Source organism: Brassica napus, chromosome C3 (genome assembly GCF_020379485.1).
Source record: "Brassica napus cultivar Da-Ae chromosome C3, Da-Ae, whole genome shotgun sequence".
Classification (NCBI taxonomy): domain Eukaryota; kingdom Viridiplantae; phylum Streptophyta; class Magnoliopsida; order Brassicales; family Brassicaceae; genus Brassica; species Brassica napus.
The window spans coordinates 18,189,220-18,216,867 of NC_063446.1; the positions used below are offsets into that span (position 1 = coordinate 18,189,220).

At 34.6% G+C, this 27,648-nt stretch overlaps 3 protein-coding genes across 3 annotated transcripts; 1 reads left to right on the forward strand and 2 right to left on the reverse strand.

Moving 5' to 3' along the window:
• Positions 1-2,813: 2,813 nt before the first annotated feature.
• Positions 2,814-5,320, reverse strand: LOC106388488 (transport inhibitor response 1-like protein). Its single transcript, XM_013828564.3, has 3 exons — positions 4,611-5,320; positions 4,047-4,545; positions 2,814-3,969 (listed from the first exon to the last, which is right to left on the reverse strand). Exons 1-3 carry the CDS (start codon positions 5,165-5,167, stop codon positions 3,211-3,213), a joined length of 1,815 nt encoding a protein of 604 aa, XP_013684018.2. The 5' UTR covers positions 5,168-5,320; the 3' UTR covers positions 2,814-3,210.
• An 8,865-nt stretch (positions 5,321-14,185) lies between these two features.
• On the reverse strand, positions 14,186-16,796 carry LOC106388487 (serine/threonine-protein kinase STY13). Its single transcript, XM_013828563.3, has 6 exons — positions 16,159-16,796; positions 15,468-15,589; positions 15,185-15,381; positions 14,932-15,106; positions 14,728-14,862; positions 14,186-14,641 (listed from the first exon to the last, which is right to left on the reverse strand). The coding sequence occupies exons 1-6, from the start codon at positions 16,481-16,483 to the stop codon at positions 14,435-14,437; spliced, it is 1,161 nt and encodes a 386-aa protein (XP_013684017.1). The 5' UTR covers positions 16,484-16,796; the 3' UTR covers positions 14,186-14,434.
• Positions 16,797-24,512: 7,716 nt separating this feature from the next.
• Positions 24,513-27,059, forward strand: LOC106388486 (probable protein S-acyltransferase 9). The gene is made up of 5 exons (XM_013828562.3): positions 24,513-24,775; positions 25,042-25,227; positions 25,577-25,876; positions 26,030-26,263; positions 26,343-27,059. Exons 1-5 carry the CDS (start codon positions 24,737-24,739, stop codon positions 26,832-26,834), a joined length of 1,251 nt encoding a protein of 416 aa, XP_013684016.1. The 5' UTR covers positions 24,513-24,736; the 3' UTR covers positions 26,835-27,059.
• The last annotated feature ends 589 nt before the right edge of the window (positions 27,060-27,648 follow it).

A 27,648-nucleotide genomic window follows, 5' to 3' on the forward strand; every position in this document is an offset into this window, starting at 1 on the left:
AAGGGCACACTTAGCTGCCAAGACCATCAATGCTACCAACATTCTGATGGATGCTGTTGCTATTAAGAAAGTATAATTTTCCATCTTGTGCAGTGCAAGATCATCATGTGAGGAATCGGCAACCATAGTCTAGCTTCCTTGAACCACGACTCGTAGACCCAAAGGTATCCCACTGGAGGAATGTAAAGGCTGATGATATGGTTTTGGGATAAGAATAGTGAATTTGTCACCGATGGTGAACGGCTCCAATTTTGCTTGTGGTTTATGAAATCTTGACCTTTAATACTTGAGACTTGCCAGCCGGCTTGTGTGATTGCCTTTTGAAGAATAAATGCCACCTCCTTTGCTTACTGAGAGAAGATATTAACATCCTCGCCGCCGACTTCATCCTTGACGACATCATTTTCCTCCACATCTAGGTAATCAATGTTCTCATGATTCTTGGCATCCCCTTGTTCCAATTCTTCTGAGAACTGAACTAGCTGAATCTTAGCCTCGTCAAGATCAGCAGTCCCATTGAAGGTGGCAAAAGTTTTCTGATCAACACAACAACTGGCTTGATGATCCACTGAAGGTCGGGTATGGTTATATTAATTATGGGTGTAGCGTATTTAGGATCGGGGTTCTGATACGGGAAAATGGTTCATTCCCCTATGAACTAGTTGTTCCCGGCTTTTTCACACACGAACTTTTAAGCTTTGCCAAAAAACCACATGAACAACGGAAAAATAATTTATTCCTTTATGAACTAGTTGTTTCCGGCTATTTCACACACAAACTTTTAAGTCATGCGAAAAACCACATGAACAATTATATTTTTTGATTACATACACAAACTATCGATTTTAAACTAATTCTCCTAAAACCGTAAATGGTGTTGTTTAAACGTTAACTTGGTTTATGACAAATAGATAGTCGGTTTCATTTAGGTTGATAAAAATAGAATACTATGTCGTTTTGTTCTTCTTCTTTTTGTCAACTGCTCTTCTTCTTCAGAAATCGTTTTACTCTTCATCATCAATTGAGGATAAAAAATTTTATTCTGCATTTTCGAATTGTATGACATAGTAACTGGTTGGGTAGATATTTTCGAGTTATATGACATAAAGCATATAAAGAGATCATATGACATTAATTTCTGGATTGAAGAGAATATACAAATCCCTGCAGGACCGGAACCTGAGAGTAACATCCGCTTACGGAACCAATCAAGCGTACTAGACTACGCCAATTTTATAGTTCTTTGTGACAATACATGGAGATCGGTAAGTTAGTATTTGCTGCTCTTCTTTCTTTAAACCGTCTCTCTACCTATCATAAACCAAGTTAACGTTTAAATAACACCGTTACGGTTTTAGGGGAATTACTTTAAAATCGATAGTTTGTTCATGTGGTTTTTGGCATGGCTTAAAAGTTTGTGTGTGAAATAGTTGGGAACAACTAGTTCATAGGGGAATAAGTCATTTTTCCATTGTTCATGTGGTTTTTGGCATGACTTAAAAGTTCATGTGTGAAAAAGCCAGGAACTAGTTCATAGAGGAATAAGTCATTTTCCCGTTCTGATACCATGTAATAATTTGGAATAGAATGACTTGTTTATTATGATAGCAATAGCTCGGTATTTATACAATGTAATGTTACTAAGTTGATAAGTACGTATAATAAAGTTATCACTATCTTAAACTAACTAGGACTTATCTCTAATAAAAAAGATAAAAATATCAAAGTAGCTACCGTTTAAAGTTTAGATTTTTGCAGATACAACAAAAAAAGATGAATGTGTGCAATTACAAAAATGCTTTTTATAAAAAAGGTAAAATAAACAAAACCTTTTTCAAATTTGGCTTCGAACCAACACAAAACGGTTTCTAAAACCACTGTCTAACCACAAGACCAAGTTTGAATGTTTAATTATTAGAAGTATATGCGTATACAAATCTAATAATCGCTAAAAACTTTTTAGAACTCTCCGATACCGTTGATCTCCAAATTTTTTTGTTAGGTTTGAACCAACTGTTCCACTCTGGCTAAGCTAAATTCCGAACATGAATTTCAGTTAATCTTTCAAATCAATTTAGCGCCCATGAACACATTTCACTATTTTATTTATAATGCATTCAATATCGAAATAATTGTAACTATTTTAGTTATTACAATGTGACAATTATAAATTAACATTTTCACCAATTTTCTTGATAAATTATCATATTTATCCACAAAAAAGAGACATATATAAAGACAAATGGTTAACAAAAAAAAAGAGACAAATTAATTTTCTTGATAAATCATCGTATTTGGTCATATCATCTACGCCTAGTATAATTAACAAAAAAAAATTAAGGTAGAAACTATATTCTAGGGTTACAGGCCCCTCAGTGGTTAATTTTGAGCGTACAACTGAAGTTGAACAGAAGAGAGGGCTGGAGATAGCAAATTAGAAGAATCGTGACCGTAGGATGAGGAAGCAAAGTGATATAAATGATGGGAATATAAAACATTGGTGTTAAGTGGTTTAATGAGTAGGTATGATGATCACATCAAATGTGCCACCAATCCTAATTACTCTCTCTTAATCCACCACCATCATATCCTTTTTGTCACCATCCTCTGCATTATTTCAGTTTGGTTTATGACCTTTAAGAAAATAAATGATGTGTCCTGTCAGTTTGAAAAAAGCGCAGTCTTTTGGGGACAAAGATAGCTTCTCGGAAGGCAAAAGGAGAGGTCTTCCTTTGGATAAGAACCTCACCTCATCTCTCTCCACCACAACCGAACAAAGCCAAAATCAAGTAGAATCGAAATGATTTAACGGATTTAGATGAAATATCTCAAATAAATTGAAAATGGCAAGACGTCTCTTTAGTTCTAAACAACAACTAGAAAGATCCAAAAGTGCAGCTTATTAGAAACATAAGAACCAACTCATCTGTCTAACTAACATCGATGCTCCCCAAAACATACATCCATTGTTCCACCTAACCAACCAAGAACTTTTAAACCAAAAAAAAAAAAAAAACAGCAAGAAAAGAAAATAAATAATGGTACAACAATAATGCATTATGCCCTTCGCAACTATCATCATCATCATTATCAACCATCATGCATTGTGTCTCTGACACCACGATCATCATCTTCAGCGTTCCTACAACCTACCCATATTCATTCTCCCCTCTTTAAGCTCTCAGCAACACACGAAAATGCTCCTCCTTCCTATAAAATTTTGACAAACTGTGGTGCATCTTTCCTTGGACCATCAAGAGACCGATACATGTATAAAGGCTCAACAAACTCCCTGTTCTCATCATCATCATCGGAACCAATTACTTCCACAACTAGATTCGGCATTGCACGTGCAACATCCTTGCAGCATCCCATAGTCAAGCTACATGCCGACATCCAAACAAACCTCATGTTGTAATACCGATGCATGCCAGAGCGTAACGCAACATCCCCAAACGGACTGTCTCTTATCTCGAGTTTCTGTAGTCTAGGGCAACCTTCGAGGACATGTCTCAGAGCCATGTCACTGTCCCCTGCAAAAGCCACTGAGAGAGTACGGATCAGTTTCCCATACTCACCCATATACCTAAAAGCTTGATCCGTAAGCAACCCGGAGACGGCGAGCCGAGTTAGTTTCTTGCAGTTTTTAACAATGGCACCAAAGCCCTCGTCCATTGCCTTTCCTGTCACATGGTCAGGCCTATGTCGACCCATTATGCAGAGCCTAAACACAGTGAGCTCAGGACAGTTATGCGACATGGCTATGAGAGCGGCATTGGTCATGTGCTGGCAGAAGTAGAGAAGAGATTCGAGTTTTCTACAACCCTCGGAGATTGCTTGGAGGCCTAATTCAGAGACAGGACCTTCAGTGTCTTCCCGGGGATCAAAAGGGAAGATCCGGAGCTCACGGAGTTCCTTGCAAGTCGCAGCAACTGCCTGCAGTCCTTCATCACATATCGAATCCAGAGCCTGCATTGCACAAGTAAGTTCAAGATAACGCATTTACTGAAGAAGTGATGTCAAGAAAGAAGGACAAGGATACATACCCAGAAAATTTGGAGTTTGTGGCAATTGTGGATGATGGGCTTAAACATGTCAGGAGAAATGTTAGCATAACTGAAATTGAGTGAGGTAAGATTGGCGCAGACGGGTAAGATGGCAGGAAGGTACTCAGGCATTAACTCCCTGAATCCTGAGAGGCAGACTAAAGATTTACAAGCACGGAAAGCAGCTGCGTAATCGGGTGGTTCCTGCTGGCTCTGATCACCACGGCTAAAGGAGCCAGTGCCGAGACTCGTGAGCTGCGGGGCTCCAAGCAGCAGGAGGCGATGTACCTCCTCCAGAGACACAAACCTGTTCAGCCTAAGTTTCCTCAACAAGGGGGACCTACCAACAAGACCCTCAAGGGCCTTGAAGTTGATGGGAGCTTCCACACAGTCAAATGCTAAAGACTCCAAACAAGTTACATCCTCGGGGAAACAAGAAACCCAATCCACTTCATCGTCTGTGACCTCTGACTCGATCAGATCAAGCACTTTCAGCTTTCTGAAACAACAAATCGGCAGTCCATCACTAAAAGCACCAACTAGGAGATGGGTTAAAGATTTTACCTGCACTTGTTGGCAACGACTGCGATTCCACTGGTTCCAAAGCCTTCACAGCAAACCAAGATGAGCTCTTTGAACCCAGGGAAGGACTCAGCGAGAAGCGCTAGATCGTCATCAGTAACAAACATCCGCTTCAAATCCACCTTCTCGAGCCAAGGGTAAGCTTTGGCCATGGTGGAGACCCAAGGAGCGAAATTAGCTCCCCAATCAGGGGGCATGAGGTTGAAATCGGCGAATCTTGGTTTCCCTTTGAGCAGCAGAGACCTCACACGCTTGAATCTCTGAGTTAACCTAGCTGGAGACAGCGCGTAGCAGTTCCCGATGAAAACCTCCGATCGAGTCAAACCCTCCACTTTCCACCACAATTTGCACACCAGAGAAGCTGCGTTACGGTCGCATCTCGAATCCAGGAACTGTAGCACGTTCTCCAGGACGTTCTCCAGGACGTGGTCAGGGAACGTCTGGGAGGAGGAGATGCAGTTCCGAGATTTGTTGGGCGAGCAAGGTGCCTGCGAGCGTAGATCCGACGCTGGAGATTGGTCTTCCTCATCCTCAGACATTTCTCTTGTTTGATTTTGATCTCTTTCGATTCAGATTAGAAGAGGAACAAGCAGCAACTTTGTGTGTGTTGTGTGAGAGAGAGTGGAGCTTTTCTCTCTCCACTTCGTCTCCATTATTTGTGCCTTGTTTTTTTTTTTTTTGTCTTTTTATATATTCTACAAAAATTAAATAATACTTTTAATATATAGCAAAATGTAACTCCTTTTTCTTACTCCATCAACTTTTACATACTCGTCCTTTTATTTTATCCAGATCTGTATTTTCGAAACGTTATATAAATAAACACACAAAATAGTAAGAACATCAACATTATCCGTTTCAATTAGACACCGCTACTTGTTGGTTCCTTTTTGACGTAATAATTTCATTAATTTAACCATATACGTTAACTAGGCCAAAATACACATCTCTTTTTTTGTTTTTCTCCTCCATCTCTCTAGTCTTCTACCTTCCGCTTATGTCTTTGGTGCCGCTCCGCTGGCTTTCTTAAAACACCAGAACCCGTTTGCTCTTTTTTATAATTTGTTTTATCTTATTCTTATGATCTTATCTCGATGTACAAAAAAAATTGTCTTTCGCAAGAACTTGAGTGAATAAAAAAACTCAGAAAGCTTTGTGCTTTGTGCTTAGTGTCATTGATGTGTGTTAGCTGATGACATACTTGGTGAAGTACTTGCGGAAATTTGGAAGACTGAAATCTTGGCTCTATGGTTAGTTTTAGCTTTGGATTGAGTTATCGCAGAGAATTTCTTGTAATGGAAAAGAGCGGTATGTTAGGAGTGTTGTGCTTGATTTACACGTTACAAAACTGGTTGTAATTTGATTTCTTGTTTTAGTGAATTTGAAAAGAGAAACTTGTGTCTTGTTAATTTTTCACACTCTTCTAAATTCATCTGCACTTTCAATTGATATCAAAACGAGTTTTCAATAAAGATTTATTCTTGTTTCGAGTAGATCAAAAGGGTAAGAACAAAAACTGGTCCATGAGGAATGGCAAAATTTGGAATATGAATTGATGGAGGCATAGCTAGAAAGATGTCTATGACAAAACCACCACGTCTTGACTCATTCATTTATGAATATTGGAAGATATGTTTGCAAGATTTTATCATCAGTCTTGATGAGAATTGTTGAAATTCTGTTGAGGTTGGTTGGCGTCATCCGGTGATAATTGATGATAAGAAGTTGAAGTGCTTAAGCTAAGAGATCAATGGAGCACATCAAAGAATAAAGCATCAAGTAGCAATTATAAGGCCAAGACTTGCAATTTATAATGCTATTGATGCAAGCTACTTTAGTGTATTTCTCAATGTGCATAAGCTCATAAGACATTGAAGATATTGGAGAACATGTTTGAAAGTACTACAAATGTCAAACGAGTTAAGTTAGATATGATAGTATCTAAATTAGATAATCTAAGTATAGACGTAATGGCTCAGTTTAATGCTAAGTTGTGTGACATATCTAATGAATGTTTCGCGCTTGGAAAGCAGTACAAGGACAACTAAGTTGGTGAAGAAGCTGGAGAGATTGTTTCCATCAAAGCTTGATTCAAAACTGGAGAGATTGTTTCCATCAAAACCAAGATTATATCTATATGAGATAGCTTTTGAGACATTTGTTGGGATTTTTCAAGCTTTTTAGTTGAGCAAGTCATATGGAGATACTGATAAGATGGAAAAAAAACATATGGAATCGCTTCACAAGATTCATCTTCTGAAGTTCATATGGTAATGTTGTCAAGAAATTTTGCTAAGTACCTGAAGCAGAAGGAAAGAAAGAAGGAGAATGGAAGAGGGGGTGACTTGGGTAGTTCATGATCAAAGATACAATGCTTTGAGTGCAATGGATTTAGACATATTTGCTGTGAATTTGCGAATTTACAAAAGCAAATGTAGAAGAGAAACGTCAAGAATGATTATGGAAGTGATTCAGATGATGGTGAGGAGCTAAAGAATACTGTGGCGTTTACAACTTTGGAGCCGATCCAAAAACATTTGTGTCGGGATCTGCATCTGAAATGATGATAATATGGATGAGAGTATTGATGATGTTAAGTTTTCTGAGAATTATGAAAGATTTATATGTGAATTGGCTCAAGTTTTGTAACACCCTTGGCCCTGCATAGGACGAGCCGGATATCCTATGGATAGGCGTAGGTGAGGTTCGGAAGAACAATCAACCCAGACCAACAACATTATCCCGAGTGTTATAGAGTCTGAAGTTAGTCAAAGAAACAAATAAAACTGATAAAAACCAAGAAAATATGAAAACTTACATGTGTTTGCGATGTGTGTCGACCGACACTGAGGTGGTGTCGACGGACACTGCTTGTTCCACAAAACATACTTTTTGAATAAAACACTTACCAGTGGGTTGCCTCGCACCAAGCGTTTGTGTTAAGTCATTAGCTCGACTTTGAGGCCAGATTCAGTTCGAATGATAATGATAAATTCAGTCCGAATGAGAATGAAAACTTGGTCCAAAACAAGTCTCAATGTCAATATCTTGAGCTTCAACACACTGCTTATGAATCCTTTCACAACATCTTGTCCTTTGTCTTTTAATTCTGAAGTGAGAACAGCTCAAACTTTACAAAGGCTATACCTCTGGTTCACACTTTGTACTCAATCATACAATCAGAACAGCTCTGAGGAACCAATGCCAAGTGAGAATCACCTTTGACCCTTTTGCACTTTGTCTTCTTCTTAACTTTTTCCCTGAATTATGTGATTTAATACCAATGTCTCCATCCAATACTTATTTGACATCATTCTTATAAAAACAACTATAGGCAAATGAACATCAATTACACCAATGCAAGAAGCTAGATGCATACCTCTCTTTTGTTGCAGAATTTTATAGAAGACATTCTCATCAATGTTTGTAAAGAAATTTTTGCCTTTAGGCATGTCAACTACCGCTTCCACTGTCAACTACCGCTTCCACTGTAGCTAAAAAGGCTCTTCCCAAAATGAGAGGCATGTTTTAACCACTGTCCATTGCCAAGATCTGAAAGTGAATAGGAACAATGCAGTTCCCAACTCCAACTTCTAGGTTGTTGACAACATCATGTGGATATTTTGTGGCGAAGCCTACAAAAGTTAGAGTAATCTTTGGAGATTTTGTAGCAAGTCTTAGGGCCTGACTGGTTCAAACGCAGCGATTGCGGGAGTTTAAGGATGCGGGTGGTTGTGGTTTCTAGCGGTTTTAAGAGATTTGTACGACTGGTTCTGCGGTTAGAAATTTGTGCGTTTGCGGGATACTTATGACTGGTTAACTACCAAATGCAGCAGCAGTTAAATAATAAATTAACAATATTTACATTTTATATAATTATAAAAATATTAAAAATCATAATGTTATAATAAATATAAAAATTATATTTAGAAAGTTATAGTTTTAAATTTTTCAAAAATTATAAAAATATTTTTATTTTAAAATTTTATAATATTAACTAAAGTATAATAAATATATTTTAGTATTTTTATAATTTCAATTTAAAATTTTTATTGAATATTTTTATTTTTGTATTTATATTGTTTTAAAAAAAAAAGAAAAAAATGATCCTCCCGCAACCGCCCGCAACCGCAAACGCTAGCTGGAACCAACTTTTGAATTTATGAGGTTTAGAACGGTTTGAAGCGGTTTAGAACGGTTTGAAGCGGTTTGGAGCGGTTTGAGCGATTGTTGCTAAACGCCAACAACCGCTACCAACCGCAAAAACTGCGTTTGCGGGTGGTAGCGGGAAAACCAATCACACCCTTATTCTCTCAGCAATGTTCTCATGATATAGTGCAAGGTACCACAAACTTTCCAGGATTTTCCAACTTTTTCAGTTTCTTCACCCCTATAGATGCATACCTTCATCAAACAATGCTTTGACCTCTCCCATAGATTCTCTGGTATTTTTGAAGAACTGACTCAAGCGGAAAGCATCCCAAGCTTCCTCAATGGAGGTAGTATCATCATGAATCCTTTTCATCCTCTTGTAAAACCCAGCTAAAGTTTCAGAAATAGCATGATATGTCTGTGCAGGGTATCGACCGACTCTAGATGGGTGTTAACACCATTGTGTGGAGAGTAGTCAATTTTGTTTTATTGTAAGAGATCTTGACATGTTTCCCCATAGTGTGTCTATCAACAATAAGAGAGTGTCGGTCAACACTGAGAGGGTGTCGGTCGACACTAGTGTCTAGTGTTGACTTTTCTTTCGCAATGTCGAGTTTGATGTTCGATTTCTCTAAAAAAAAAGAATGATTTTTGAACTCAAATCACAATAATCAAATCAACGAACTTTCATTGCAAAGACTATCTAATAATATCTAGATCCTGAATTTCAAATCGCTTTACGAATTCTGTCAGTTCAGACAAATATATAATAAGTGTAGGTTTGATAAATTCACAAAATCTATAAACCAAATCTTTTTACAGATAGGTTCAATTATCCTAAGATCTGATTCGAGGTTGTCAGTCAAGAACTAGTATTAAGAACAATCCAGATGAAGAACCTAAGCTAACTCTAACTGTTCTATCAATCCAACAATTCATTATTCCTTTGAAGAACTCTACATCTAACAAATGATTTACTCATACATGATCAATGAAACACAAATCATAATCTGAATAAACTTCATTAATAAATCTAATAAATATATAAGGGAGTTCATAATCTTATTTCCGATAAGTTCCGATATGTCTCTCCAAAAAGCTCTCAAAGATAAAATAAAGTATAGCCTAAACACTGACATTTAAATAATTAATATAGGTCTAAACACGTCAAAGAATTTCTTGTAAATACTGGAAACTTTGGTAGATTTCACTTTTCAAATAATAGTATAGATTTGTTATGTTTTGATTTAAAATTTTAGATTTTACTTCAGGTATATCCGAATGGATCTGATATAATCCGAATGATATATAGTTACTTAATGGGTTTCAGGATGTGATACAAAACTGATCTGGAAACAATGTGTTATATCTGATTGTGCTTGGCCAGACATGTTTAGACCTATATTATGTGTGAAACTTGCATAAAAATCGTCAGTTGTGCTTGGTCGTGATGGTGTCGACCGACACCAAGGGTGTGTCTATCGACACCAGACTAGAATATGGTCTCCGACTTGCTTGCTCAGCTGCAACTCTCTCCATGCTTCAAAGTAGGCATGGAAGTTCAGGTATCTGTTTGGGTCCGGGTCGGGTTTTCGGATTTCGCTTCTATTATGTAACTCGTCAAGGGTTTCATACGAGTAAATTTGTAAGTATGGATCAAAATCGGATATAACACATTGTTTCCAGATCGGTTTTGTATCACATCCTAAAACCCATTGAGTAACTATATATCATTTGGATTTAAATTATATCAGATCCGTTCGGATATACCTGAAGTAAAATCTAAAATTTTAAAGCAAAACATAAGAAATCTATACTATTATTTGAAAAGTGATTTTGCTTATTTGTCACTTTCTCTATTATTTTAGGCTTAGTCAATAGTTTTCATAAATATTTTATTTATATATTTTAATATATAAACATGATAATTACAATATTTCATATATACAAATATTTGATATTATGTTATTTATTATTATATAACAAAAAAAATTAGGTGAGTCAATGATTTTAATAAATAAATAATTTTAATAATATTAGTAAGTTTCCTTATTTGTCACCTTCTCCATAATTTTAGGCTCTATACTATTATTTGACAAGTGTGTTTGCTTATTTATCACTTTCTCTACGATTTTAGGTTAGTCAATAGTTTTCATAAATATTTTATTTATATATTTTAATAATTTAAACAGGATAATTAAAATATTTCATCTATAAAAAGATTTGATATTATGTTATTTATTATTATATAAAAAAAATCTTAGGTGAGTCAATGATTTTAGTAAATAAATAATTTTAATAATATTAGTGAGTTTGCTTATTTATTACCTTCTCCATAATTTTAGGCTTATTCAATAATTTTTATAAATATTTTATTTATATAAGTTAATAATAAACAGTTATGGAAACATGAAAGTTACAATATTTCATCTATACAAATATTTGATATTATGTTATTTTTTATTATATAAAAATAATTTTTATTAGGTGAGTCAATGATTTAATATTTATATTAGATAATAATAAAAATTTTAGAAAATCTAATATTATAATCTACAAAAATATGCGATATTATCTTATTAATATTATATAAATAGATTCTTTCTCTTATATGTCATTAAAAGATAATATATATATATTTTTGGTATTAAATTTTTATAAATTTTTGGATTTTGTTAATATAAACTCATCGATATCATATACAGTTAATTATTTTTTAATTTATCAGTATTTAGTTTAAAAAAATACAGTTTCTTTTTTTTTGACAGCTAAAAAAAAATATATGTGTTATCACAATTGTAACAATGTGTTAAAAAATACAGTTTCTAACAATTGTAAATTCTGCTAATATGTGTTATCACAAAAGCTCATGTTTATGTTTTGCAGTACCTATGAAAAACATACAAAAAACAAACTTGTAAAGAAAAAAAGATGAATATTTTAAAACATAAAAGATCTCCTAAACATTTTTAAAACATTGGTAGATTTATTTCTTTATTGTAAAAATTATATTTTAAAATACAATAATTCTTATATATATTGTGTTGTTATTTGGAAATAATATTTTTCTATTATAAAAGCTAAAAATTAAGATAAAATATTTTATAATTAAATATTAATTAAGCAAAAATATTTTTAAAAAGATATTTTCGAAAATACTTTTAATATGTGAATGTTTTGAAAAAAATGACTCAGTAATAAGCATTTATATTTTGATAAACTTTGTTGTATATAATAATTGATGTTTGGTCTAAACTTTTCGGAGAACATTTGAATTAATAAGATATAAACTAATAAATATTCGTAAATAGATTATTTCAGCATATGCGGGAAAAACACCTAGTGTATACTTATATATATTGAACTGAGTATTTAAGATACTTATTTAAATTTTAATAGTTATTGTTAGATATCATATCAAAATAAATATGAAATTGAATATTTTAAGTACACATTTATGTTTCAGATATTATTTTCATATTAATTTGGACATTCAGATCGGTTTCTCAAAAACAATTTGGTTTTTTGGATTTTCCGTGTTACCTATTTGGGTTTAGTTAATAACATTTCGAGTTCAGATATTTTTGTAACACTCCATAACCATTCAAGTATTTTTTACATTTCGAACCGGATATAAATCGAATTTTTGGTTTGGATTCGGATCGGGTTCGGTTCGGATTTCGAATTAAAGATTTTATGCACAGCCTAGCTCTTAAGTGCTCCAAAATCTTTATCCTTATCCAAAATGTACATAAACCTAAAATGATTTATGAAAGACTCGAAAGATATATTAGATACTTTAAATATGTATGACTTGTCATGGTCAAAAACTCATAAAAAACTATAATACACGTTTTTATTTCATTGTTTATAAGTGTGTATTTACTTTTTCTGCTTATTTTTTTTTTATTTTTTTTTGTAACTATGTTTATTTTCTTTTCCCGCTTAGCTTTAAGAAAACAATTTTTTTCCCACCTATTTTGCATAACCCACTCAGAGTCTCAGACTATTGTGTAACCTTAGTTTCTTTGGGTTAGATCCCTTTAATTACTGCTGTGATTAGCTGTGCACTCACGGTGGATTTGAAATTCTGAGTTATTATTAGGATATAGAATATCTCATGAATATATATAAGTAAATACGTAATTGATATTGTACTCTTTCCTTATTAGAATTAGGTAAACCCGTTTGTATCGATATAAGAACTAACCGATGGTTTCAATAATACACAGAACATATTGGATTCAAAGTTTGTCAGCTATCTGCGATAGATTCCAAAATACATACAGTATTTCATATTTCACAATTAAAGGTTCTGGTTGATGAATTGGTAATTCAACCAGAAGATGTGTTAACTTCTTGTTACAACATGAAAGGATGTCTTGCTGGTTAAGTGGGTAGGATTTCTAGAACATGACAATATTTTGTGCTGATTGCACTGTAGTTTCGGTTAGATCTGGCTTCGGTTGTAACTCGGTACAGAAAGACTGAACTCGATTGTGGGTTGTTAACCGGGAAAGTTCAAGTCCGCAAAAAATATAATGAACAAAACCCTAATTTAATTTGTAGCAACCATGTATGTACGTAGAAGTCTGGATCCCTTTTCCCGTTGGTTTCCTCTTTTTTATATAGATAAACCCTTCTTTTGTGTGCCTAATTAGGTCGTCCTGGCCTAATGGGCTGAGTTTCATATCCCGGGCCGAGCAACTGGGCCCGATGGTCGGGCTTCCGAGCTAAGCTGATGTACTGACCCGAACAATGATGCTGAGTAAAGCTGTCTCAATCCGATCGCCAGCACTTAGTCGGGAGCTATTAGCTTAAGCCGATGTCCTGAGCCGGCTCGATGGGCCAAATATCCCATTTGATGGGTTTGAGGAGGCATGAAATCCATCTCCTACCATTTCATTTTTATCCGCTTGAAGGAAAGCTTAAAAATGGCGGGTGTTATTCATAAGCTTTATATGTACTATAGAACGAAAAAACAGAAGAAGAGTAAATGATCTAACGGTAATGTTGATCTGGATGACAACAGAGACGTTATTGGTTTATTGTTTAGATTCGTTTATTATAAATAACTATGGAGTGTTGAATTCAGTTGGCTTTTGAATAAAGAAATAAAGACGTGAGTCTGTGGGAGTATAATTTGGATTAAGCCAATTGTCTCTTTCGACATCAAAAGTTGTAATTCGTGGAAATGTATGTATTCACTACAAGTAATATTCAGTAGATTCGGGATTAAGTTTAAGAGACACAAGAGAAGAAACAAACTCACTCTACCAGAATCATCCATTTTGAAACTTGGATCACCATTCAATTCTACCTAACTTTCGAAAGCCAAGACGTTGTTGTATCGCTGTGAAACAATAGGAAGATTGGCACCATCTGTTCTTCAATGAAGCTAAAGCTAAAACCAAACTATTTTACTTTTATAAGTCATATCATCGACCAAATAAAACATATGAGTACCATTAATATATAGTAAGAAAATCTCACCAAATAGAGCAAAAACAAGAAAAGTTTAAGAAGAATATGGAAAACATATCATACACCATAAAAAGCCCTAACAAGCCTTTCTCTTTCTGGATTAATAATTAAAGAAAAGAAGAAAGCAAACAGGACACAGATCTTGAGTTTTGAATGATCTTAGATAGCACTTAAGGACCACGTTTCCTTCGGAAGCAGAGGCAACCCTGTTGCTGGTCAGCAGGGATCATCCCTCCTCCTTTAGTCGTATCAATACTCTCCAACATCGGTACAACCTCGTCCATCTCCGGTCTCTTGTCTGGATTTGCATCCCAGCATCGCTTCATCACAGCTGCAAGCGCGCTCGGGCAACACCTCGGTATATCCGGTCTCAGGTTCTGTATCGATCATAATACCATATATATTGCATATAGATATGTGGTTATGGTTTAATGACGGATTAAGACAACTCTTAACTATTTACCTGGCGGACGACGGCTGAAGTGACTTCAGAGAAGGTAAGATCAGGGTATGGCATGTCACAGCAATATATCTCCCATAAGCAGATACCAAAACTATACACATCGCATTTTCGATTATAAGGGTTCCCATTGAGAACCTGCAGGCCAAAGTTGGTTTTGTATAAATATTAGATTTGTTAACAATATTGCCATTATCTCATTGGTACCTCAGGGGCCATGTAGCCAAGTGTGCCTGTCTCTCCTGTCATGTCATTAGGGTTAGATGCTTCAACTCTAGCAACTCCAAAATCAGCGATTTTGACAGTCCGGGTTTTGTCTAACAACATGTTCTCTGTCTTTACGTCACGGTGAACAATCTTCTGTGAATGAAGGTAACTCAACCTGAGAAAGCAACATAATTATCAAAATGCTTCTTCTCCTAAATAACCAAATGAGGAGAAAAGGGAAGGATGCTAATACCCCCTAGCGAGGTCAAGAGCGAGCTGAACAACAACTTTAAATGCTAATTTTCTTCTTCTGTTCTTGATCAAGAAAGATTTCAAAGCACCACCTTGAAGATATTCAACAACAACACAACATATATTGTTCGGCATTGCTAGAGGACCACTCTCTGTTTGTAGCTGTAACCCTGATGCACCCATTGTAGCTCCTATGAACTGCAAAATTTCAATGATATCCCCACCATCAATATCTGACAATGATTGTAAAAAAAAAGTTAACTGCATATGTAAAATATACGAACCTTGGTAACATTTGGATGGTCCAGTTTATGCCAAACGGCAACTTCCTGAGCAAAATCTGCCCTCAAAGACACAATCTCAGCTTCTGATCTATGCCCTTCTTCACCCCAATCAAGCAGCTTCACTGTTCAGTTTTTAACCACAATGATTAGCCCATTTCAGTTACAGTAATAAAGCTTCTTTTAATAATTGCATTCATGGAATCTATTAGCTATTCATCCTTCCTTTTTTTTTTTTCTTTAAATTAAATTCTTGAAAAAGAGATTGGGACAACAACAGCTGGAATCACATGAAAGAGATCCACAAAGCAAGAATCATAATTAGCCAAGTAGCTGAAAAACTTATGATAGCAAAACCCGTGTCGGCTTCACGGAGATCACAAGAGTTGCTTCTACCCACTAACGCAATAAACTAAATTTATTTAGCAAACTTAATTAAAAAAAAATTTCCTTTCAGAAGTAGATGAATCTGACAAGCTTAGAACTTTCTGTTCAAGTAAAAAGCTGTAAGCCTGTAACAAAAACCCAGAAACAGCCACAGAGTACGGCTCAAAGTTGTAACTTTAAGTAATCTGATTTAACTGTTAAGACTAAAAGTTTCAAACGTAACAACATTTACAGTTACTAAATCATATAATCAAAAAGGGGAAATATTTAGAACGATAGAGGATAAAACGACGGTTAGGTGACTCACCGGCGACATCTTGACCGTCGTAGATACCACGATGAACGGTACCGAATGTGCCACGTGCAAGAACAGTCTTGATGATAAGCTTAGAAGGATCGATCTCCCACTCAAGCCTCTGTTTCCTCTGCCCAACGAAACCGCCGTTGAGAGCAGCGACGGGAGAGGAGGAGGCGGAGGCTCCGATGGCGGCGGCGGCGGCGGGTTCTTCTTCATCTCTCTTCTTGTTCTTCTCTAAAGTCAAAGCTCTGCTTAAATGCCTCTCTAGTTGCTCATCTAAGCTCTTTAGATCAATCTGATCTGCTCGGACAAACCCGTCGTTTCCTTCCTTCATTGTCGTGTCCTTTCCTTCCCTTGAACTAGGAAAAGATGTGACCGTACGAATCTTCCGGTCTCCTGCTCTTTTCTACTTGTTGATTTTGTTTGTCTGTTGGGGTTGTGAAGTTCTGAGTTAATCAATGGAGAGGAAAATAAAAATTAAATAAAGGGGAAGAAGAGAAGACCGCATGTGAGTGAGCAGCAGCACATGGTCTTGCCTCGACGGAAAACGTATCCTTATTCAATTAAATAATAGTATATTTATTAAATTTTTATTTTTTTGCTAACAATATTTATTAAAAACTTAGAAGGATACAAGATATATTGGTTGACCAAAAAAACAAAAAGATACAAGATAGGCGGATATAAATGATAATTTTCCGGAGACACGAACTTAACAGAGATGAACCAAGCCTAGGCATTTTATCCAGACCTGAAAACCTAAACTGATCTGAAACCAAACCAAGAGTTTACAAATACCTAGTTGGATTTATTAAATTTTTATCCAAAATAACCAGAAGGGAAAAGAACCGATTCAAATAGACTTGAATCCGAAAATGACCGAAGAATAAACCCTATCCGAAACCGATTTATATCCAACCAATAAGATGAATATCCAAGTCTATGACTCACCATGTGTTCTATTTTATATATTTAATTTATGATTTAGTTATAATATCTTTTTATTTTTAATATTTATTATTATTTCTGAAGTATTTTTAAGTAATATACAATATAAATGTCAAATTTAAATTTTAAAAATGTTTAGTTTCAATTATTAGTAATTTATTTTTGGTTATGTTGCAAATAAATATGATAAATTTTGGTTAGAGTTTAGATATTTTGAGTTTTTATCGGTCTTAGAATCTGAATCTGACAAGGATCAAGTATAAGTATAGACCCGAAAATTACATGTATTTTACATATATTTTAATTATAAACTCAAATCGATCCGAAGTCTAAAAGAATTGATCTGAATCCAAATCGAAAATTTTCGAAGATTTAGTTGGATCCAAATGTCTAGAATTTGAAAGACCCATACCCGAAAAGAATCGACCCCATCTGAAAATCCGAATGTCCATGCCTAAGATGAAAAGCTCAAGAATATTGAGCACATGAAAGACCCATACCCGAAAAGAACCGACCCCATCTGAAAATCCGAATGTCCATGCCTAAGATGAAAAGCTCAAGAATATTGAGCACATGAAAGCAAAATATTACGATTATAAAATAATGATGTGGCTAAGAAATTTATGGAAAGAGGATATTGTCCGACTATAAGATGGAGAAGACCGAAATGTGATTAAGTCAGCCATCAGAAAAAAAAAGAAAATAAAGGACTCTCGGTTTAGAGATTCAAGTCTTTAGGGTTTTTGGTGAATGAGATACTTGTGAGTGAAGCAACTGTTGTTGTGCCAAGAGAATTAGAATAGTTAGGAATTGGTAACTCGTAATATACAACATGTGTATAATCACGTAAAGTAAATATGATTGAAGAAGACAATCAAATTTGTTCAAATGATTTGTAATAAGGATATTTGTTGAAAAAGAAACCCCTATTTTTAAGACTGTCAACAATTAATTACCTGAAATTATTGAAGACTCTATTTGCCGGATACCTAAGAAATTGTGAAACAATAAGAGAGATGAACATTGTATTTTAATAAATTTCTTGCTTTCTCATTAACGATATATACATATGGTTTTATAGACTTTTTACAGAAAAATTAGATCTTTTGCCAAATCTTATATACTCTATAAAGCTGGTATGCATCAAACTGGTTTTTGAAAAACCGTATACTTCATCAGGAAGCAATGAAGAACCTCAGGATAAGGAAGGGTAATCTATATTATAATGATTCATTTTTTGCTCTCTCCCCTCAGCGCGCCACGTCAGCGTTTTGTGGGCCCTAATTTTAAAAAGAGTAAAAAAAGTATTAAGCACATAGTTCGAACCCGGGTTATTGAGATATAAACACCATCGTTTATACCACTAAACTAAATGATACTTTATATTATAATGACTAGATTAAGACCCGCGCCTTGCGCGGAATAAACATTATATATATAAATTATTTTATGTATTATATGTTCTTACATATTATGAAATAATAAATATATATTGAATAATTAAAAGTTAGTAACTATTACATATATAATTAAATTGGTGCGAACGTATAAATCAATTTTATTAATCCAAACATTTTTAAAAAAAAAAATTGATAGGATATGTAATTAAATTTAAATGATATTAACATACATAGTATATTTTTAATATTAATGTCTATTATTTATTCAATATGGTTTATAGTTTAATTTAGAATGATAAATATACATATATATTTTAAATCTTAATGATTAATTAAATTAGACTTTTATTTATATGATTTTGTAATCATTTGTATTTTGTCATAACAAAAATTTTAAACCATGAATCGCAAAATTTGAATGTGAGACTTTTAATAGTTTTAGTAATTTATAGTCATTTTTTTTAATTCAAAATATAAAATATACAGAAAAATCTAAATTTTTATAATATGGTTATTGTGTTTTTTTAAAAATTATTTTAATAGTTTTAAATTAATAGAAGATACATTTTTTTATCAGATCTTTATTATTCAAAATCGTTAATTGTCATATATACTTTACCCACATTAGGCAATTCCGTAATCTTTATTTAAGGAAATAATAATTAATAATGAATTTATGGTTAGTTTAATAAAAAGCTTATTATATAATTAGATGGACCAACCTATTTTTCTAATAATTCTAAGAATTATCTTATTGATGACATGTGGTTACAAAAAGAAGTTGTAATGTTTTCAAATTCATTAATTGTCATATATACTTTACCCACATTAGGCAATTCCGTAATCTTTATTTAATGAAATAATAAAAGACATTAATAAACAATTTATGGTTAGTTTAATAAAAAACTTATTATATAATTAGATGGACCAACCTATTTTTCTAATAATTCTAAGAATCATCCTATTGATGACATGTGGCTACAAAAAGAAGTTGTAATGTTTCACAAATAATATATAGGGGATTCGGTTTTTGCTCTCTCCTCAGCGCGCCACGTCAGCGTTTTGTGGGCCCTACTTTTAAAAAGAGTAAAAAAAGTGTTAAGCACATGGTTCGAACCCGGGTTATTGAGATATAAACACCATCATTTATACCACTAAACTAAATGATACTTTGTACATTGATGGCTGAAACTAATATATATTTATGAAGGTCGGAAATCCTTGCTTCTTCGGTTTTTTCTGTGGGCCGGGCCTACAAGTGTATTATGAGTTTTATTTTTAAATGAGATTCATCACGTTATATGAAAAAAAAACAATTATAGTTTTCCCATATTGTAAACTGTCTTTGTTTAACATGAGTTAGGGTTCTTTTCATCATTGTCTTAGACAAGTCTGAGTTACAGAGTTGCGGTGTGTGTCTGTTCGTAATCTATTTTTTCACCGGTGAACTCTTCATCTCCCAATCTTAAATCGTTTGATCATAAATGTTCCTGATTTGTAGTCCTTCTCGAAACCCTATATATATGATTCTCAACTTTGATGAACCCAATTTGCATCTCCACAAAACTCATTGATTCCTCTTAGCTTTAACCAGCTTCTAGAAAATGTCTCTTTCTGCCACTCCAGTTCCTCAAATCGGCATCTCCGGCATCCGTCACTCAACCTTCGAGTCTCTCCATCTTGGTCGTAGTAGTCAGAGCATAGCCTCTAACCTCCTCGCTTTTGGGATTCCCTGAATTTCAAGAAAGACAGTGAATTTATGGGAATCACGGTTCTCTTCCTTAATGAAAAGGTAAGTTAATCTTCGATTTATCACACTTATTTAATATAATTGTTTTTAATTGATTTCCTGATTCTTTGTTGAATAATATTATTTGCAGATTCTGTGATTCATGGGTTTCTTCCCGCCGGACGTGCTAATCATTACATGTCATCCATTCCTCATTCGTTTCATCTCACCAACTATTAACGATGAAGTCATCACGGGTGCTCCTGAGATCAATTTCCAGTCATAACTAAACTGTTCGATAATTTCCAAGTGATTGCGAACACAAACCTAGAACTCCCATGTATATTATCATATTGCATCTGGGTTTATATTATGTTTCGATATCATAACTGATATTTAAACTCGCAGATGTGGTTGAGCAAATCCGTTCTGTCCAGGGCTCTGGCCTTACCAAAGAAACAACTCGAGTCCTTATCTGTCTCCTCATTGATCCGTAAGAAACAATCAACACACAATTCTCTTTATATTATTATTTATATTGTGCTAACATTAATAATCAAAAATATTTTCTATTCTGTGGTCGTCTATTTATCTCCCTTACTTATCATAATTATTTTACACGAACCTTTATTTTACACCTTAAAAGAAACCACAATAACCCAAACAATCAAAACACCAAAAACTAGAATTCCAAAAAAGACGAATCATTAATGATTACCTCTTTTTTTTGTCTAATCTTAGAAGTAAACTTCAAAACAAATATACCAATCCAATCACTTCAACTAAAACTCAACGACACATACATCGAGTCAACTAAACAAATACAAACTACACGGCCAGCTATTTAACAATTTACAAACTTACTTTCGCAATGAAGAAGACGAAGACGATAACCAAAATCAGTAAAATTACCTAAACAAAAAAACAAAGTAAATTATGAACTCTGATAAGTACTGCTAACAATTATTTTTGTTTACATATTACCCGTCAAATAAAAGATAAACAAACACATCTACACGAGGAGATACAAGAGACAATCCTGACAGACACAAAGGCAACAACAACATCTCCACCTGCTCCCTACTCTTGTCTTATAAAAATAGCTTACATGCCCAATATCAACATGCCAATGCTATTGTCTTCTTACGAAAAATGCATAAATTCGTTTAAAACTCATTAAGGCCCAAATACTCAGAACTATCACTCATTTTATAGTTATTTCTACAAGTGTTCATGTATTTGTTTTAAAGATCCGGTAAGAGCAACAAGTTTAAAAATAAAATAAAAACATATAACAAACATAATAAGGATAATACGGATAATAAAAATTATTACTTACACACAACTTACACAACTAAACTAGAGAAAAAAATATCTAGAAACAAAAGGTATTCTCAACAACTTTAATATAATTTATGTACTCTCAACAGTACAAGAAACAAATGAAAAAGACAAACAAACAATAAGTCCCAGTGACATAGCAAACGACACTATGAACTATATCAATTACATTATTAACACAATTTAGTCCTTCATAAGTAGAGAACAATGCATACACAGTTCATCATCACAACTCTAACCGTATAACAATTAAAAAACTTGAAAAACAACTCAAAACGCAAAATTCACAACTACAATAACCCTAACAAGTATTGAGATGAAACAAGAACTCTGTCCATAACTCCGCGCTTGCGCGGGGGCAATGCCCCTAGTATTTTGTAGTTTAAGAAGTTTTTCTCTTTTTCAACATTAGGAATTTAATATTTTGTGGGGCAATATTGAGCACAAGGAAATAAGTAATTACGACGATAAGTGGTATATGTGGCAGACTTTTTAAGTATGATGCAAACACCTCTCTCATGAGGGCCAACCAAGTGCAAATGGAATTTCTACCATATGTGCTAATGTGGTGTGAGCTTTTACCCAACTGGATATAGCGTATTACAAACATTAGTATAGACAAAGTTATCAATCATTTGGAAATTGTACGGTCACATAACAGACATAAATTTCAATTAAAGAAAAATTGTACAGCAACCTTGCAAAACATAAAAATTTCAATCAAGAAAAAACTGCAAAAATTAAATTGGAAAAAATAAAAGAAAATGTTAGATTTTCAGGATAATCGCACGAAACATATAAAAAGATATTATATGTTAATGGTGTACAACACATTATATGATTTTTACAATCTTTCCACTAACATGGCACTAATCTCTTTTCTTTTGAACAAACCTTCATTAATTTAGAAACTTTAAACTTATCCAGAGATAGATAGTCTTAGGAGAGCTGCTTAGCTAAGGCGTCAGCGTCCACATTGTTTAGTCTCGGTACATAGACAAAAGAAATAGATAAGAAAGAGCTATGAAGATTAGCAAATATCAAAGAGAACTCCTTGAGCCTCCACAATCTTCTCATTGTTAGAGATGGCCATGACAAGGGACTTGGAATCTGACCTAACAGTCAGTTTGCGCAAACCCAACAACCGTGCTGCCTTAAGGCCAGCTTTAACAGCAAGAGCTTCTGCAACCAAGGTAGAGCCGACATTGCTGCGGCTTGATGAACATTGATGAAGAGTTCGATTGTTGATGTATTTAAAGATGCAGCCAAATCCTCCGCATCTTGTGCCAGCATTCCACGCTGCATCTACAAAACATTGAATCTCCGAGTTTGAACCACACTCCCGTGGTACCTGTAACTTTTTGATCGGCAGAGGTTTTGCCTTCTCCTTTTGTGCTACCTGCCAAATTCTTGCTTCTTTTAGTGCTAGCGAAACCACCTCATGTTCCGCCATTCCTCTGTTCTCAAAAAGAAGCTTACTCCTGCATGTCCACAAGTACCAAAAAATCCAGGGGAACAAAGCAGTCTCATTTAAATCTGTCGGAGGGAGATTAACCAAACGCCCACAAGCCTGCAACAGTGCAGCCAGTGTAGTAATAGTGTTTGGGTCCGGTTTGTAAACTGCTGGAACTAACTCCCAGACCCGAGCAGTAAAGGGGCATTGGAGCAAAATGTGACGTTCTGTTTCCACAATCCCACACCTCTTGCATCTTCCTTCCACCTCCATGGCGTAGTTATTGAGATTCCAGAGGAAGTGTTTAAACTTGGGGGAGGTCTTAACCTGCCATATACAGAGTTTCCAGTTGAACTCAGGGTCCTCAACTCCTCCATTTAGCTTGCTCAGTGCATACGCTGTCTTGGTAGAATAGGTACCCGTCCTTTCCTTTAGCCAAACTAGCTCATCTTCCATCTGAAATTCACTCAGCATCAATCCCTTGATCTCTTCCTCATACTGAGGCATGGCACTAATCTCTATAATTTATAAATCAACAGACTCGATTTTTTCTGATTAGGAAAAATTAGATGTATATTAATCAATCAAATTTTGATAAACTTCACTAAATTATGTATCTTGACTTTTGGTAATCATAATATTTAACCCACTATTTTGTACTATTAGATTCAACACACTGGTGATTCTAGTTCTATGATTCTTTTATCATATTTATTATAAATATACAATAAATAAATTAAAGAAATACCTTCAAATAATATTTAAAACTATTATTTGTCACAGAATAACACAAGGATTTTTTTTTCCAAATTAGTATTTATTAAAAGGTAAAAAACAAAGATACCTATATTTATAACTGTATGATTAATTAATATAAAAATAGTTTTTGAAAGAAATGTAACTGATAAACTATATATTAAATATGTATATAAATTGCTTAAAATACTCAAAATTGGCTACCATTTTTTTAAAAATACACTCAATCAAAAATACTCTAATATTTGAATTTAGGGTTTAATGATTATTGTTTAGGGTTTAGTATTTATGGGGCTGGGTTAGGTTTATAAAATTTTGTAAATATTTTATAAAGTGTTCAAAAACATTTATAAATTATTTAAAAGAGTTTTATTTTTTAATCACAAATTTAAGGTATTTATGAAAATAATTATTTTTGAAGGTAAACTTGAAAAATGGTATCGAACTTGTGATAAAATTGAAATTCCCTAAATATATTATATATATGTTTAGATTTTAGTTATTATAGTTTAGATTTTACTATTTAATATAACTAGATTATGATTTATTTTTTTTCTTTGGTTAGTAAATGTTATTTTTAAGATTATGTTTGTGTGGGTTAGTTTTGTGATAATAACTTTTCTAGTGCTATCTATTTGTGTAATATATGAATCTACTCTATAAATCAAAGATACTCTTAGCACTTCATTAATCTACCGTTGTATTAAGACATTTATAGTAATCCTATAATGATGACATAATAAAAAGGTAAACAAAACTATAATGCTCTTCTAGGGAGACACACTCCAGAAACGAAACGCATTTTGTGAGACAGAGAGGGGGAGAGAGATCACCATTCACTCCTCCACCTGGATTTGCATCGTACTTAGCCTGAAATGAAATGAATCGACCAAGAAATGTAGAGGATCGTCCAATTCGACAGAGAGTAGCGAAGAGTGTCTGATCCCATCGCTGATTCTCATGGCGGGACGGGTCTACGAAGCCTGGAAGGGAAGCAATGTAAGGTTTTGATATTTATATAGTCTCTATCTTCACTTTTCTGGAATCTGCATTATTCGAATTATCTGCCTTTCTCCAGAAATATGAATTTAGGGTTTGCCACCTTTTATTGCCTTTAATTCCCTAATAACTTTCAGTTTTATAAATATACTTTTAACTTCTTGTTATCATTTGCTTTCTATTTCACTATCCAAAGCATGGACATGAATTTTAAATAAAATCATATTGTATCATCATCAGCTCCTCTTTCAATGCCTCTTTTGCAGAAGTTTTTATTTGGTGGGAGATTGATATTTGGGCCAGATGCTTGGTCTCTTCCATTTACCTTGTTGCTCATCATAACTCCAGTTACTTTGTTCTCTGTTTTTGTTGCAACACATCTCCGCCACGAGTTCTTCTCAAACACTGCAGGAGATGCCATCCTAGTAGTAGCCATTCTGTTTACTCTTTTTGTAAGTCGCCCATTTTATATTCCATATATGTTGTCTTGTTTACACATGTGTTTCCTGTTAACTTGGGATATTAATCATCTCTTTTGAGTGTTGCTTATATAATTGCTGGTTTACTTAAATTCATACCACATTAACTTAAGAATCTAACCAAAAAAAAAAAGAATGAAATTAGTCACACCACAACAACATGTATCTTGTGATTTGTTGTCTTCTTTCTTCTAACTTAGAGGTGAAGTTAGAGGTATTATGTTTAACAAGCTAAACGTTGAAAGTTCTCACTTCCTTCTTTGTGTGGCTTTCTAGTGGGTAGGTTTAATGTTCGTCCTTGGCACATCACTTGTTTTGATAGGTATTGATCCTCCTCTTCCTCACTTCTGCGCGAGATCCTGGAATCGTTCCAAGAAACTTGCATCCGCCAGAGGAAGAACTATGCTATGAGGCTACTGTGTCAGCTGATGGAAGACAAGCACCCACTGTTCAAATTCCGAGGACGAAAGAAGTCATGGTTTATGGCGTTCCTGTTAGAGTTAAATATTGCGATACATGCATGCTTTATCGACCTCCTCGTTGTTCCCATTGCTCCATTTGCAACAACTGTGTTGAGCGTTTTGATCACCATTGTCCTTGGGTAGGCCAATGCATTGGAGTGGTAAGCTGATTTAAAAGCACATTAAACTTGGGAGATATACTTTTGATTCTCTCTGGAGATATGGTTCTATATAAAGTTCATAATTTTCTATGCGTGTTGACCAAACTGTTGACCCATCTTGACATTTTGTTTTTGTGTGTGTTGTAATTGCAGAGAAACTATAGGTTTTTCTTTATGTTTGTTTCCTCTGCAACTCTTCTCTGCATTTACGTGTTCTCCATGTCGGCTTTATACATAAAGTTTCTCATGAATAACAATCAAAGTACTGTGTGGAGAGCAATGCGAGAATCCCCTTGGTCTGTTATGCTGATGATATATTCCTTTATATCCCTGTGGTTTGTTGGAGGGCTTACTGGTTTCCACTTATATCTCATTAGCACAAACCAGGTTAGTTTTTTTTTTTTTTGCTTTAATAGGGGGTTTTATAAATGTCTCATCTGATAGCTAACATTGTGATTCTGTTCAGACAACCTATGAGAATTTCCGTTACAGATCAGATAATAGAATCAACGTTTATGACCGCGGGTGTTCTAACAATTTCCTTGAGACATTTTGCTCGAAAGTGAAGCCCTCAAGGAACGACTTCAGAGCGTTCATGAGAGAAGAACCTCCGAGGAATATCACAATGGCTACCACATGGGAAAGACCAGGAGAAGAAGAGGAAGAATGTTCGGACTTGGAGGAACAGCGTCAGAAAGTGGAAGACGATCTTTACATCGACGAAGATGTTATGAAACTACAGCAGCGTTCTAATGCAGAAGAAAGCAGCGATCCAGCGCATCACATGGTCGAGGTTGACCAAATGAGAGTTGGGTGTTGTGAGAGAGCACCAACTATTCGATCTGAAGTGAGGCACGGAAACTTGGGAGCAAGAAGTAGCGCACAAGAGGATGTGGTTAGTGGTTCTTCGGTCATCAGGGAGAGTAGAAGCTATGCAGCTGCAGAGGAAGGACGGTGATGGGTGAACAATGGGAGTAAAAGAGGTTTTCTCTTTCTTACTGAACTTTATTGTTTTAGTTTTTCATTATATTACGGGTTTAGGCCCTCGTGGTTTGGTTTGAGAGTTGTGAACTTGATGGTGGTTTGGGCAACTGTGAATGATTCCGTTTGGTCTGTACTCCGTTTATCGGCCAGTTATTGTTTTCAAGGGCTTGCCGCGTATCAGTTGAGTAAGTTTAAGTAAGCTTGGGTAGAGCTCAATACTAAGTAAAATAGGTTACTCTCTCGGCTTATCTTTTTTATAGATGTTTTTTGGGACAAACCATTTGAGTATTTGTATTTTGTAGAAACTTGTTCCAAATTGGAAAAAACACAAGCTAAATTAATAAATAGACAAAATTTGAAACCAGATCAACGTTCTCAAGTTATACTGCCATTGTTGTATTTATAAGCCACAGTTACAAAAGCTAAAACCAAAATCTGATTCCCAACAAAATTGTCGAAAGGAATAATTTTTTTTTCTGGCGACGAAATGGCTTCTTCCTCTGATTTTTTCATCGTCTAAACTATGGTAACCTTGTCACAATTTCACCTAGCCCCACCATCGGCCTTGATCAACAGAGACTACATCGATGCCAACAGCCGACGAGTCAAAAAACTTCCCTCTGCAATAATACATTAACCACCTATCACTTACCTCTTCTGCCACTAGCCTAGTACGAACATGTGTTACCTTAATCTATTTTTAAATAGAAAGATGAATCTTGGTTTGGTTCGTGATGGATTTCGGATCTAAAGAAGGCATATATTACCTCGCTAGAAATCCTCAGATT